The sequence below is a fragment of the Orbicella franksi genome, chromosome 10 (assembly GCF_964199315.1).
Source record: "Orbicella franksi chromosome 10, jaOrbFran1.1, whole genome shotgun sequence".
Taxonomy (NCBI): Eukaryota; Metazoa; Cnidaria; class Anthozoa; order Scleractinia; family Merulinidae; genus Orbicella; species Orbicella franksi.
The window spans coordinates 1,757,365-1,771,461 of NC_138154.1; the positions used below are offsets into that span (position 1 = coordinate 1,757,365).

General features: G+C 40.3%; 1 protein-coding gene across 1 annotated transcript; it reads right to left on the reverse strand.

The window, feature by feature from the left end:
- Positions 1 to 3,073: 3,073 nt before the first annotated feature.
- Positions 3,074 to 8,079, reverse strand: LOC145501384 (uncharacterized; the record flags this gene model as incomplete). The annotated part of the gene is made up of 2 exons (XM_081480873.1): positions 3,074 to 5,392; positions 7,020 to 8,079. Coding segments are annotated over 2 exons (1,164 nt in total), but the record flags the coding sequence as incomplete, so codon positions are not given.
- Between the last annotated feature and the right edge of the window lie 6,018 nt (positions 8,080 to 14,097).

The window sequence follows — 14,097 nt, forward strand, 5'->3', positions numbered from 1 at the left end:
TCTTTAAAGTGAAGGAAACACCTTAAGAAGACTGCAAATTGAAGATATCTTTTGAAGCCAGCCATCAATGCTCATTTCCCATCGGTACCACAAGCCAATATGCCTTCCAGTTTGGGCTTTTCAGTAGTTAATGTGCAGGAAAACTTCGAATACGTTTTCCAGTCTTTGTGCTGGTGCATCAAGAGTGGACTGATGAAGACTGGAAGCTTACAGGTGGTTTTGTTGACTAACCTCAGGTTTTGGTAGGTGGTCATAGTGAGACTGATGTTCTTGTGGAACATATTGAAAGTCGGATTGACGCCAAAGACACAGAACTCATTGGGGTTTGTGCAAAACCGGCCTACTTAGCTTGTTGTAATTGTCTGTCGTTAGCCAAAACAACAACCAAGTCCAGGTGAATCGTGCATTTACGAATGAACACGGCGTTGCTTGATGTTTCTTCTTCCTGCTTGGCCTGCTCTCAAAGTGTCCAAACATTGTCCAAGCTAACGCAGTCATTGTTAATTTCCTTTGCAACGCCATCCGCACAGATTTCAGTGACCAATTTCTTGGCAGAATGACGAGCATTGTATAAGTCACCAGGCCCTTGAGGGAGTTGTCCAACAGATCTGGCATTGGTCACAATGATATACCTTGTTCAGAGATTTTCTAGCGGTTCTACTTTTGATAAATGCTGACTTTTCTAGCTTGTCTTGTGTGCTTGATAGTACACGCCTGTAAGATACTTTCTTCTTTGAGTTTCCGTGTGGACGAATTAGATGTAGTTCGTGTTTTTCACCCTTGAACAAGTATTGGATGAATGTATAGGGTAGTGTCCTGCCCTTGTCATCTGTATAATGCAAAATAACAGGAAAAAAAATGACTGTTAAAACACATACAAAATGTATTTTCTAAATTACATATCAGAGTGAGAACTAAGGGACCATCCACTTTTTATGAGGTGTTCTGGTTTGTTTAGTCAGTTTGGTTCTATTTATACAAAAGGGAATTTCAAACAGCTGAGACAGAGCATTTCCTTATTTAATTAATTTAATTAAGCCACGTTAAGCTCGGAAACTGTAGGGTTTTGTGGCTTTTTTGATTTGGGAATTAAACGAACTCATTGGGCTCACATCTTTTAACTCTGAAGGGTACCCCTGTATTGTCGAGAGTGTTTGGAAGTTGCTTCATTTAAGTAAGCCTTGGAAGGTGACCCTTTTGTTGTTACACTGTGAATTAACTGAAATCTATCTTATGCTATTTTCAAGGACCACTCATATGTACTGGACGAAAGATCACGATCTTCTCTTAATAAGAGGAGTGTTGGCTCTTGATCCCTATAGCCAGTCGAAGGGAAGTAGGGAGAGAGCTAAATTGTGGGAAGAAATCGCCATGAGCCTAAATTCAGTTTCAGCTCCTCGATTTTCAGTTACTGTGACATCTGTAAGGGACCGAGTAAACCTGGTCCTAATGAAGAAACACAAAAGGTTGCCAAAGAAAACAAGACCAGTGGCATAACCCCTGATGAGCCCTCAGAGTTTGAGTTAGGCATGGATGAAATATGTGAGAAGGCTGAGGCTGCTGAGAGGGATCAGCAAGTTATCTCTGAGGAAAGAAAAGCCAGCTTAGAGAAAGAGAAAAAGCAGGCGGAAGATATGCGAGCTAAGGCGTTGGAGAAAGTAGGAGATACAAAAAAAGAGTGGCAGTTAGTGATAATGGTAGTGGAGAGCCTGAAAAAAAAAGAAAAGAAAAAAGAGCCAGGTCTGGAACAGAGACCATAGCTTGTCTTAAGGAGAAATCTGCAAAGGAATTCCAAATCAGACAGGAAGAATTACAAATAAGAAAAAAGGAGCAGTGTACCCAAGCAAAGCGTTAAGAGCAAATGACACAGCAACTGATCCAACAACAAGAGTGTCAGCAAGATATGTTTGCTAACCTACCACAGTAGCAAAATCAGCAGCTACAACAATTAAGCCAGATGCAAATGGCTATGATTGCCTGGTTTCAAGCTGAAAAGGCCTAGGTACCAGTCTGTTAATTATGGGATTAGCAACTATTGATCCACATAGTCAGGCAGAGCAGACCGATATTCCCAAAATCCTTAAGTTTAGTGTTAATCAGGCTAGTTTTGACTGAGTTACAGCCATTTAAAAATGACAAAATTACACAGAAATATTTGGTCATCCGGACACAGCGTCCGGATGGCCATACATTTGTTTGTAAATTTTGACATTTTCAAATGGTTATATCTTGCTTACTATTGGGTCTATTTGCACCAAACTTGGGGATTTTGTATAGCTTGGTGTGCACTTTATGACTATGTGGATCAATAGCTGCTAATTCCATAATTTGTAGACTTGTACCTAGTCCTTTTCAACCTAAAATCAGGCAATGGAACAACAACAGCAGCAAAGTCAGGCTCTCATAGCAGTACTGCAGGAGTTTGCCGAGAAGAAGTACACTGAAGCTCCAGAAAAATGCACCAGTCATTTGAACTCCTGCCCCCCGTTGGGAGATACCTGGCGCATTCACTTTTGTCAGTGAAATGCAGTGAAAGCCCTGTCTTGCAGGGACAAAATTCAGAGTGAACTCCCCCACCCTCTAAACATCAAGCACAATTCATTAAATAGATTATAATTTTTAACAACTGAAGTTTTCACAGGATTTTTTTATAGCACTGAAGTCAAGGTTCAAGGTTACTTATTTTTTTCTCCACGAGTGAAATCCCCACCAAACTCCTGCTCAGCAGTGCATTTCCTGAATACCGAGGAACTTAAGGCGGGACTTAACCTAAAATTCTGAAAGAAATTCGAAGTTTTGTTTTTTACGGAACTCGAATCTTAAGGTATTGAAGTTTTATTTTGACAAGTACTGTTACTGTAAGTTTAAAGCTCGTTTTCTCAAAACGAGTTATTTTCGCCTTCTAGAAAAGATATATTGAGAAGGATTTATTCAATTGAGCTAAAACGTTTCTATCCAGTGGATTCTGTGAAAGTTATGTATTGAAACGTATGCTAGTTTTTCTGTTTGAGATTCAACTGGTCATCATTTCACGTGCTTTTAACTTTTCAAAAATCTCTATGCTTATCCCAGCAAGCTGTTTGTCTTCTTTTGTAAAATGTAAAAATTATTCCATTTGATCAGTTCTAGTAGGAGTTATCTTTTCTCAAGTACGCCCTGGCATTCCCCAGCAGGTGGCAGATTTAATCAGCCGGCGTCAGGTTACAATACAGTTATAGGGTACACAAATATTTTTTTCATAATCTTTGCTCTTTGAGCTTTTTAAGAATGTATACTGCGCATAATTTCACGCGTGATTAGCGCGCGCGCATTAAAAAATGGCGGCTTTTTCTTTACAGCTGGATCTCACCATAGAGGTAAATCGTCATTTTCTCGCAAACGAGTATGGTGACCTATCAGTTTTTTTTTTGTTTTGAATTGAGTAATAAATTTCTCTGGGTGAAATAAATATGGACCAATTCTCAGTGTAGAACAAAAAGCAATCGTCGGAAACGTGAATTTAGCAAGCAATCGTGACTACAATCGTGGTGCTATTATAAGGATTTATATGGGTATAAACAATGTGCTGTTGTTCCTAAACGAACATGGGGACCCCTCATTTGTATTTCAAAATTTAAGTTCCTATAATATAAACAATCAATAGGCAAAGTTTCACAAAAATCTCAGTGCAGGGGGTTCTATTTCAGTGGAATGACCTTAAATCCAGTGAAAATGAGGTGAAAACCCCTGCTTTGCACTTGGTATTCCCCAATGGAGGGGGTGTGGCTCAAATGACTGGGACATAGAAACTTTACTGTTGGGTTCATATTGGTATGCTAAACATTTAGTTTTGCATAGAAAACAACCAAAGTTTGTTCTTCTTCCTTTGACGTAGTTATTACAGATATTGATGTTAAAAATAATTGTTGGTAATGACCATGGCACGTGCCTGCTGTAAGTCTCTAGATTTAGCCATGTTCTCTAGGGTACTTCATTTTTAAAGATAGGAAATAGTCTCTTTGAAGGAAAATGCACACTACTTCATAATACATTGTATTTTGTTTAAGTCAGATTTATTGCATAAACTGAGATGACTAACTAATCTGTTTCCTTGCATGACCATAGCTACCTGAAAGGGGTAATTACATTGGGGCTGGCCATGGGTGCTGGATAAAGGGGCCACAAACACCTCTACTAGGCGGAGGGGTACTTGGTATAACAGTGATGGTTAAGAGCAAAGGGTTTCTTGGGTTCAAAAATGCTCTTGCACATTTTCTCTGTATTTCTCTTACACATAATATAATGTTCTTATCGGTTGACGAAGCAAAGTACTTTAATGTCGAGGAAAAGTTTGTTATTCATTGTGGTAGATGCAATAATAAAGTGTATTATCGTTTGTCTCACGATGTAGTCACTTGAGATGTAGATCGCGACGTTTCGACTACTTACTGCTAGTCTTCTTCAGGCGATAAGGTCGACTGACTGCACGGTATCATTTATATCACAAAGGTCGGCTGTGATTGGTGCATTTCGATCCTTCTAATGTTCCATTGTTCCGGCGAGAAGCTGTTCCCTCAGTGGTCCGCTGTTGTACCGTTCTGCTCTTGTTGTGTTTTTTCATCGTGTTATCCATGCTTCAGGAATTTCAATTCCATTATCCCTGTTGATGTTATTAGGGTGAAGTCTTATGTGAATAGCTTCCTTGACCCTGCGTGTGTACCGGCCACTATCCTATCTGGAATGAGGTCAAGTTTATTGATCGAGATCCTCACTGGTACACACGTAGGGTCAAGGAAGCTATTCACATAAGACTTCACCTTAATAACATCAACAGTTGGAATTGAAATTCCTGGAGCATGGATGCCCACGATCAAAAAACACAACAACAGCAGAACGGTACAACAGCGGACCATTGGGGGAGCAGCTACGCGCCGGAACAATGGAACAATAGGAGGATCGAAATGCACTAATCAGAGCCGACCTTTGTGATATAAATGATACCGTGCAATCAGTCGACCTTATCGCCTGAAGAAGACTAGCAGTAAGCAGTCGAAACGTCGCAATCTACATCTCAAGTGACTACATCGTGAGACAAACGGTAATACACTTTATTACTCCTCTAATGTGGGAGGATCCAGTTCAAAAAAATCGGTGGTTGTATTGCCATATAAGCATTTAATGCATTTCTTAGTAGAGCACAGACAATAAGCATCTTTCCTACACTAGACAAGCCGATCTTGAGGTTTTTTTTGAAATGGACAAACTTAAACTATTCAACTATATCTCCAAATAACCATTCCACAGAGACTCTATTTAATAGAGCTCATGACCTTATTGAAATTTACCATTTGTGGAGTGAGTACCATGCGTCTAATAGGGGCCTGAAGGTGTACCCTGATTGGATAAGCCGGGTCTCCATAAACAAAACGCGGAACCTGCCAGAACCATCCGGAACCCCCCGGAAATTGGCAAGCAACCAAAATAATAAAAATAAAATAAAAATAAAAAACCAAAATAAAAATAATAAATAATACAAAATAACAAAAGTCAAACAAAAATAAGAATAAAACGCTAGAAATAATAAAAATTAGTAGTTTTCACCTGAAAAAGACGGGAACAGGACGACACCTGACTAAAGGAGTGACGAGCTAATCAGAAAACAGGTACGGAAAAGAAGAAGTAAGGGCGGGTTCATTAACTTTTCACGGAGGCGTAACAAATTGTATTAAAAAAAAACAACCAGAACTAAACGAAGTATTGAAGTATTAAAACTTTTTCCTATTTCTACTTAATGATTAGAATTTTTTTCGTAGGTTTCTACGATGTTAGCCTGTTCCAGGCTCTTGGCAGGCCTAGGCCTCCCTCGTTTTTTCTCTCGCTCGTGTTCGCTCGTGTTCGCTCGTGTTCGCTCGTGTTCGCTCGTGTTCGCTCGTGTTCGCTCGTCCCCAACTCTCGAGAGCGTGGAACAGGCTACTACGATGTAGGCTCTTTGATGGGCTGTGGAGAAGTCCATTGATTTTATCCTGAGCTTCATAATTCATAGGTTATTGATTCAGTCCTTGTGACAAAGATACAAAAATGGTGTTAGGTTTGGGGGAATTATTTTTTCCCCAACCAGCCGTCTAGAAATCGCAATTAGTTTTATAATACACAGACACACACCCTGACCCAGTTCAACCGGCCTCGTCTGATATGTAAACATAAGGCAGTTTTATCATCATTTAATGAAAACGAACTTCCTTGGAAAAAAAACAATCGCTGAGTGACTTCGTTTAGTTCTGGTTGTTTTTTAAATGCAATTCGCTGCGCCTCCACGAAAAGTTAATGAACCTGCGCTTACCTCTTCTTTTCTGGACTTGTTTCAGGCGAGGAAATGATTTCAATTAGCTCGTCATGATCGTTTCATTCAGTCTTTACAACACTTTTGAAATGAAACGAAACCGTGTAAACTTGTGAGAAGATTTTTAGGAAAGCGATCAGCTTTTAAGCTTACGTAACTCAGGAAACATTCATATTTCTGTTTGTACGAAGGAAATGTTACCTGGCAATAGGACACGTTTCCTCGGTTTTGATGAAAACCGACCGATATAGTTCTTCAGTATCGTCACCTTCAGATTCATCTTCTATGATGATAGTCTCTTTCGCCTCACTCATGGTCTTATTAATAAAAAAATGTGGAAGTTCTCTCGCTGACTTGCACAACGCACGGGGTTTCGAGTCCTAAAAAATACTTTGTATTTTGACCTTTGGTATGGCAAACACTCCGTTAGTCAAGTGCCGTCCTGTTCCCGTATTTTTGAGGTGAAAACTACTTATTTTTATTATTTTATTTGATCTTTATTATTTTTATTTGATTTGTATTATTTGTACTGTTTTTATGTGATTTGTATTATTTTTATTTTTTTCGGTTTTTTGTCAAGGTTCCGGGGCTTCCGGGTGGGTTTCAGGTAGGTTCCGGGGGTTTCCGGCTAGTTCGGGGTCGTTCCTGGTGGTTCCGGCAGGTTCCAGTAGATTCCGGGTGGGTTCCTCGTTTTACACACACTCAAAAACACACAGCCGATGATGCACAGGCGCGGGTGTAAAAGCATAACGTTGCATGTCTTGAAGAAGATTCGAGTCTGCTAGCATGCCAGCATCATGTCGCTTGCCCTCTAGATAAAATAAAACAAAGAAAACAAATATTAGGATTGGGAATTTTACCAAACTTTCATTTAGTAGGTAATTTCCCTTACCTACTGGTCCATACATGGTCGCAATAAGGCCGTTTGGAAGTGCCACGGACTGAAATGTTATCCCATGAACCCTTTTGTGGCCATTATATACGATTCTTTGATTTTCACCAGGCATACTTATTGGTCTCACTGTTCCATCAATAACACCAAAACAGTTGTCCAAGGGAGATCCTTTGGCTGTTATGGCACGGCTATATCTTTGCAGTAAGTAGGGGTCGAGTATGCTATCATTCCACTCCAAAATTCGGTGACTGTGTGACTGGTAGATGTAGTGGATCATGTAGTTGTTTATCGTGCATAACATTGGTACAGGCTTGGCAAATCGAGCTACCATGTCGGAGTATCTGCAAGGATAGCTCTTTCTCTTGAGCAAAATATAAAGAGCCTCCAATCCACTACAGATGCTTCTTTGATAGCACTCCACCGTTTCGTGGATCTCCAATACGTCAGCGAGAAGGGGCAAATCGCGTTTGTGGGAGCGAAATTCGGACAGGCACTCGTCGTCTTCGAAATCATCGAAATTAAAATCAGGATATGAATCGTAAGGGAGGTCGAGATTATTTGACTGGTTTAAATCATACAAGAGTAGACGTTCGTCATCGTTTAGCACACCTTCATCGTGGCTTATCAAGAGTTGATCTCGAACTTCTGTCAATGAAGTCATCCTGATAAACAAGGGACGAATATCAATAACGTCAATAAACTTGACAGTGCAGAAACCGCGCGTTGTGACAGCGCTGCTTGATTGCTTAAGAATTCCCGCCACAATGGTGTTCTCTCCCCCAGTCTTCTCACAGGTTTCGGGGTCCCCGTTGCCATCCGCGTTCCCGCCGCTTAAAGTCCCTACTGTAGCCAAGGCACTCAAGTTTCGATTTTAGCCAAGGCAGAAACATGTGAGTGTCCCCATAAAAAATACACTGGCAAGGAATTTGTAAGCAGTATCCGGCTCCTCTGTTTACTCGCTTTCCCCTTACAGCAGTCTTTCCTTTGTTTGTTCCCCGCTTTAAAAACTTGCTAGCAAGCACCGACATCAAAGGAATTTGTCCGAGTATTTATCCCAAAGAAGTTGTTGGTTTTCTCTGACTTGAAGGGAAACGAAAACTGTCGCAAGCCATCACTCGCGTAAAAGATGCCTTTACGGACTTGCGACCTAAATCTTTGAAGCAGTCTTCCATCCGCAGTTGCCTATCGTAACTAACCAGACTGACCGAAAGACACACAGGTCGTTAGCATTCGAAACTGTATTTCTACTTTTCTTTGAGGCTGTTAATGTTGAATATGTTAACGTTGGTGGCAATTATAATTTGTCGTTTTTAAAAATCATCAAGGGAAAGTCCTAGTACTGAAGTATACACTGTAATACTGTTCAGTTATCGTCATTTTTTCGTAGGGTTGTACAGTACAGGGCGCAATAAAACAAAAATGTCATGTAATACGGCGGTATTTTTTTTGGTATTTCCAATACGGTACTGTATTTATTGTAAGCTGGGCAAGCTCCCGTAAGCGGCCATCTATCCTCTACACCTCTAATGGCCGCTTTCGAGAACCATTCTCGTAAGCGGCCAGCTCCAGTTACGGACACTGTTTTCGCGTCGCGAGGGTGTCCGCTTACAGAGATAATCTAATCGGCGCGTGTCGCGGGTCCGAAAAATTGAACTTTTATCGTTTCCTAGTTTTCCAAAAACAATAGCAATAACAATAGCTTTAAAATTAGCAGATTACAAATTTTAAAATTTTGGCTTACTATTATTTGCAAGAAGTAGGGAGCAAAACAGACAAACTCTCAAAATTCAAACACATCCCTTCAGCTAGACAAACAACGAACCCACGAAGTTCAAACGCATCAATCCCTAAAATTTGTAATCAGTTTACAGTATTGCAAAGGCAAACCATTATCTTTCAAAGCTGCTATTGTGACGTCACTAATTGATCTGTCCGCTCTGATTCTATCCGGTGGTTTTAAATTAGTCCAATGCGGAATACTGTTTATGCATTGTTGTTTGGGACAAAAATAAAAGATTGTTTCTGTTACGAAATTCTGTTCATAAAGGACATAGAGCCCTTTAACGTTGACGGCTAATTCATTTTTATTTTGTAATCTTCTACAAGCCCGGCATCTTGGTGCTGGTCCACTTTTCTTTTTCTTTTTCTAGAGTCCAGACTTGTTGGTTTTTACTCCGAGGGTCATTTGAAAGACGTTCCTGTATTATTTCTTTTCTAGTTTTGTTGGTGCCCTTTTTATACATCGGGGTTTGTGGAATAACTGAGTAGGAATTTCCAACAACTGCAAGGCCTCGTTATCAGTTAAAAACAGCTAATGCAACAGATTACTGTTCTCCGGCAGTCGACATATGTTAAGTAATGTCCATAATTTTACTATATGTTTACATAATTCTTTTCCAGAATTATTCACGAAACCTGCACAACCACGAGAGGGACTTTTTCCTATTTCTACTTTATGATTAGAATTTTTTCTCAGTTTTCTACGATGTTAGCCTTTTCCAGGCTCTTGGTAGTAGGGGACGAGCGAAAAAAAAAGGGCGAGAGAAAAACAAGGGAGGCCTCGTCCTCCCTCGTTTTTTCTCTCGTTCGTTTTCGCTCGTCCCTAACTACTGAGAGCCTACGATGTAGGCTTTTTTGTGGGCTGTGGAGAAGTCCATTGATTTTATCTTGAGCTCTTTCTTCTCTCGTTTTGCTGTTTGTAGCCTATCGATAAAGGTTTTACTACGAGTAGGTCGGTATCGTCCTTCTCGTTTTCTGGCAGACTTTGTCGTTTGACTGACACTAGCATTGTGACGATCATAGGGATTGGGGCTTCCAAGCGTATCATGTTCTCGAGAAGCTGATATATTAGAGCAGAGTTCTAAAAATTGAACTCTTCAACACTGAAACGTATCAGTGGCATCTGTCGCAGAGTGACAGACTGACGTATGTCCAGTACAGGGTAAAAGGCAGCCACCGCGCGGGGGAAAGGGTTGGGAGGGCTTTTGCGCCCCTTTTCACGAGATTCAAATTATGTCTTTCGCGATTTAGTCTCAGATATTCGTGCTGGTTTCTTTTTTATGATATGACGAATACATAGATATCAGAAGCAAGGAGCAATTAAAATTATTATCAAAATTATTATTACGTTTGTTAATTTTAGATTCATTTCCAGCCATTTCAGAGGACTTCAGAAGACTTCCCCACTCAAAAACCCACCGCGCGGAAAAGGGCGCACATAAACTAAAATTTTAAAATTTGTCATCCGCTTATTTTCAAGATATTGAAAATACGAAATATATATATTTTTAAATGTTTTTATAGCTATTGTTATCAGTTGTTACTGTTATTCTGGACCCGCAACAATTTACCCGCGACCCGCGACACGCGCCGATTAGATTATCTCCCGCTTACGAGAGCTTCGACTGTACTGCATAATTATACGAAAACTCTACAGTTTGACCTGACGTTACCTTAAAATATTCTCCCCTCTGTAACTAATTACTTACATACCTCACAATCCTGGAAGAGTACCAGACAATCCTGGTAGACACTTAGAAAACGCTTGGTTCGGCGGAATTACTTTGGAGGACAATCAACTCGCAGAACACAAAGTTTACCTCCTCGTCGTCGACGTGAGAGTCACATTGTAAGCACAGTCATAAGTTTACAGTTTATTTTCGGGGCCCAGTCTTCTCTGTGATTCAGCCCGCCGCACTTGGAGAGTGATTAACAATTTTTTTTCAGCGGTTTTCAAGCGAGACTGAGTCAAAAAATGATTCTCGTTTGGTTTATAATAATAATAATAATAATAATAATAATAATAATAATAATAATAACTTTATTTGAGTGTCTAGTCTTCTAGCTAGCCTTAAGCTTACTAATCGGGGACACATTAAAATATAAGTATAAAAACGATTCCTGTCTATTTACATTAAATTATACTACATTTTCACACACTCTTTGTATTTACATCTAATTCCTACAGTTAAGATAGTACTTTAGAATACGGAATATCGGACCTATATTTATAATACTTATAACTAGTGTTAACGGCTCAAGAGTTGCAAAGGTGACACCCTTTGCATGTGTCGCCTCCGACAAGTCCACTGAGGTCCCTTCCCCTGATGTTCGCCTTAAATCGCTGCAAAGACGTTTCTTTCTTGTCCCTATTGTCTAACTTCGACCACATCAATGGCCCAAGGAAGCGAATGGAATGTTTCCTGTACTTAACAGTTCTTACTCTCGGTACGTAAAAATCTGAGTTCCTTAAGCTGTAGCTTGAGGGTGATCTAGGAAAAAGCTCTAGTACCTTGCTAGGCAGTAATCTATGTTTCACTTTAAACATGAAAATTGCGATCTCTTGCAATCGTTTGTTGTACAAGCTTGTCATCCCCGAGCGTATTAGAAGGTCACTATAGGAGGAGACCCGATCGCAGAATACTGTACGGAGTCCTCTCTCATTGATCCTCTCCAGTTTCCTAGTGTCGCTCTCGCTGCAGAAATGCCACACCAAGCTACAGTATGTTAGATGAGGTAAGATTGCAGTCTTACAGATCGGTAATTTTGCATGTATAGGGATGAGATTTTTCAGCCTTCGTAGGACGCCAATCATTTTTCTAGTCTTCAAGCAAACCTGCGATATATGTTCCGTAAAGTTAAGATCCTTGTCAATTATCACGCCCAACAGCTTAAATGCATCGGTGATATCAATTTTACTGTTGTTAATTAGTAGCTCCGTCTGTTGAGTATCTCTCGCTATTATCAATATCTCTCGCTATTATCGAGTATCTCTCGCTATTATTTGTAAGTGCCATAATTTACATAGTAAATGGTTTGAACCCTGTGGTATCAGTAGTTCGTATAGTGTGATCGTCCGGGTGAGTGTAGTTCTGAAAAGAACTGTTGTTGGTGACTGACGTTTCGACAACCTGAGCGGAAGTCATCTTCAGAGTCAAGTGAATAGTGTTTGTCAGTCGATGATGTTATAAGTCATCGACTGACAAACACTATTCACTTGACTCTGAAGATCACTTCCGCTCAGGTTGTCGAAACGTCAGTCACCAACAACAGTTCTTTTCAGAACTACACTCACCCGGACGATCACACTATACGAACTGCCATAATTTACCTTGCATTTGAATACCAAAAACAAACTACACACATGTACACTTGCCAAGAGATCAGATAAGTTCACTTAATTCTCTGCACTCGCTGTCATTGATAATAGTGTGGTAACAGGCTTTCGCGTTTGTACTGAATGTCGGTGACCATTCCCGACGAAGTCGGAATTTTTGTTTCTAGCTGATCGCCTTTCTCTTCTAGTTGAACTTGCGGAGTGTCATCCTCTAGTTGAATCTCATCGTTCTTTGCTCCTTCTTCCTCCGTAGTCCTAGTGTCACCACTGTCAAGGGACTCCACTAGGAGTCAGAAGTAACCATTATCGTCAAGAACAATTGTATCGTCATCTTTCTTATAGTTTGCAACAGAGTTCACTGGTTGTGTTGAGTTGACCAGTTGTAGTTGTTTCGACAAATTGAAAGGGTAAAAGAGGATCTTGTGCATAATAAGTAGCCTTCACTGCGGGGTTCTCAACAGCATACATGGTCTCGTTGAGTCTGGCCAGATAGAAAGGTGATGGCTGCATTGGAACCTGGCTACCCTTCCTTACACAAACAATGGTACCTTCAGAAATTAAAATTTATGAGGTAAAAAAAAAAGACCTCTGGCGCGCTGGATTGGTCAGACGAAATCTCTTGCTCTGTCTGTGCAAGTCTCGCAAAATGATCAACCGGCTTTGGATCGCCCGCCTTGGTTTCGTAACAGTTCACAGGCAACGTTCCAGCAGAATCCTTAGTGGTCATGCCAATCAGGGTAAATACCTTTTGGATATATGCGACATTTATGACCTCGACACATTAATTCAAGAACAGACAAGAATATCAACAACTAGAGCTTCTTGCCTGGACGTCATCCTTTCAAATGTGCCCATGTTTATGAGAACGTCTGGCGTTATCGAAACAGGAATCAGTGATCATCTGCTAGTTTACACGGTTCTCAAAACTAAAATGTTACATGCTAACGCTGTAGTCACCAGGAAACGGACATTTAAGACCTTTAACCGAGATGATTTTCAGAAAAACTTGAGTCGAATTCCTTTTCATGCTGCATACGTCTTTGATCATATGGACGATGTCTACTGGTGCTGGGAGAAGTTATACAATCAGGTGTTAGACGACCACGCACCAATGCGATCTTTCAAACGACGATCTTCAGTAGAATCGAAGTTTATCACTCCTGAAATTCGGAGAGAGATGGCGGAACGAAATCGGCTAAAGAAAAAATCTAGTAGATCACGAAACCAAAGTGACTGGGAGAGCTACCGTCTAGTGCGCAACAAAGTAGTTAGCATGAGAAGAAAAGCTATACGCAGACGTTTTGAGAAGCTGTGTTTGGAAAAATATGCAGATCAAAAAATGAAGGAACTGATGATCCAGGCGTGAGTTTTCAAGTTTGAAGAGTCACAACTTCCCATATCCAACACAATGGAACTTCTTGGCGTGACAATTGATGAGAAATTAAATTTTGAAAAGCGCATCGCTAAAATATGTAGAAAAGTCAGTCAACAGATCGTTGTATTAAAAAGGATGCAGGAACTGTTGCCTTTTGAGACTAGAAGGGATCTTTACAAAGCTTTTATTCTACCACACTTTAATTACTGCTCCGAAACGTGGCACTTCTGTAATAAGAAGTCAGCTGACAACTTAGACATGGTGAACAAACGAGCGCTCCGTTTTGTTTTTTGAGATAAGTCCTCGCCTTATGAGGAACTTTGTAAGCGTATCGGTCTCTCAAGTCTTCGTGAACAGCGATTAGCAAAAATATTGTCCACTGTTTTCAAGAT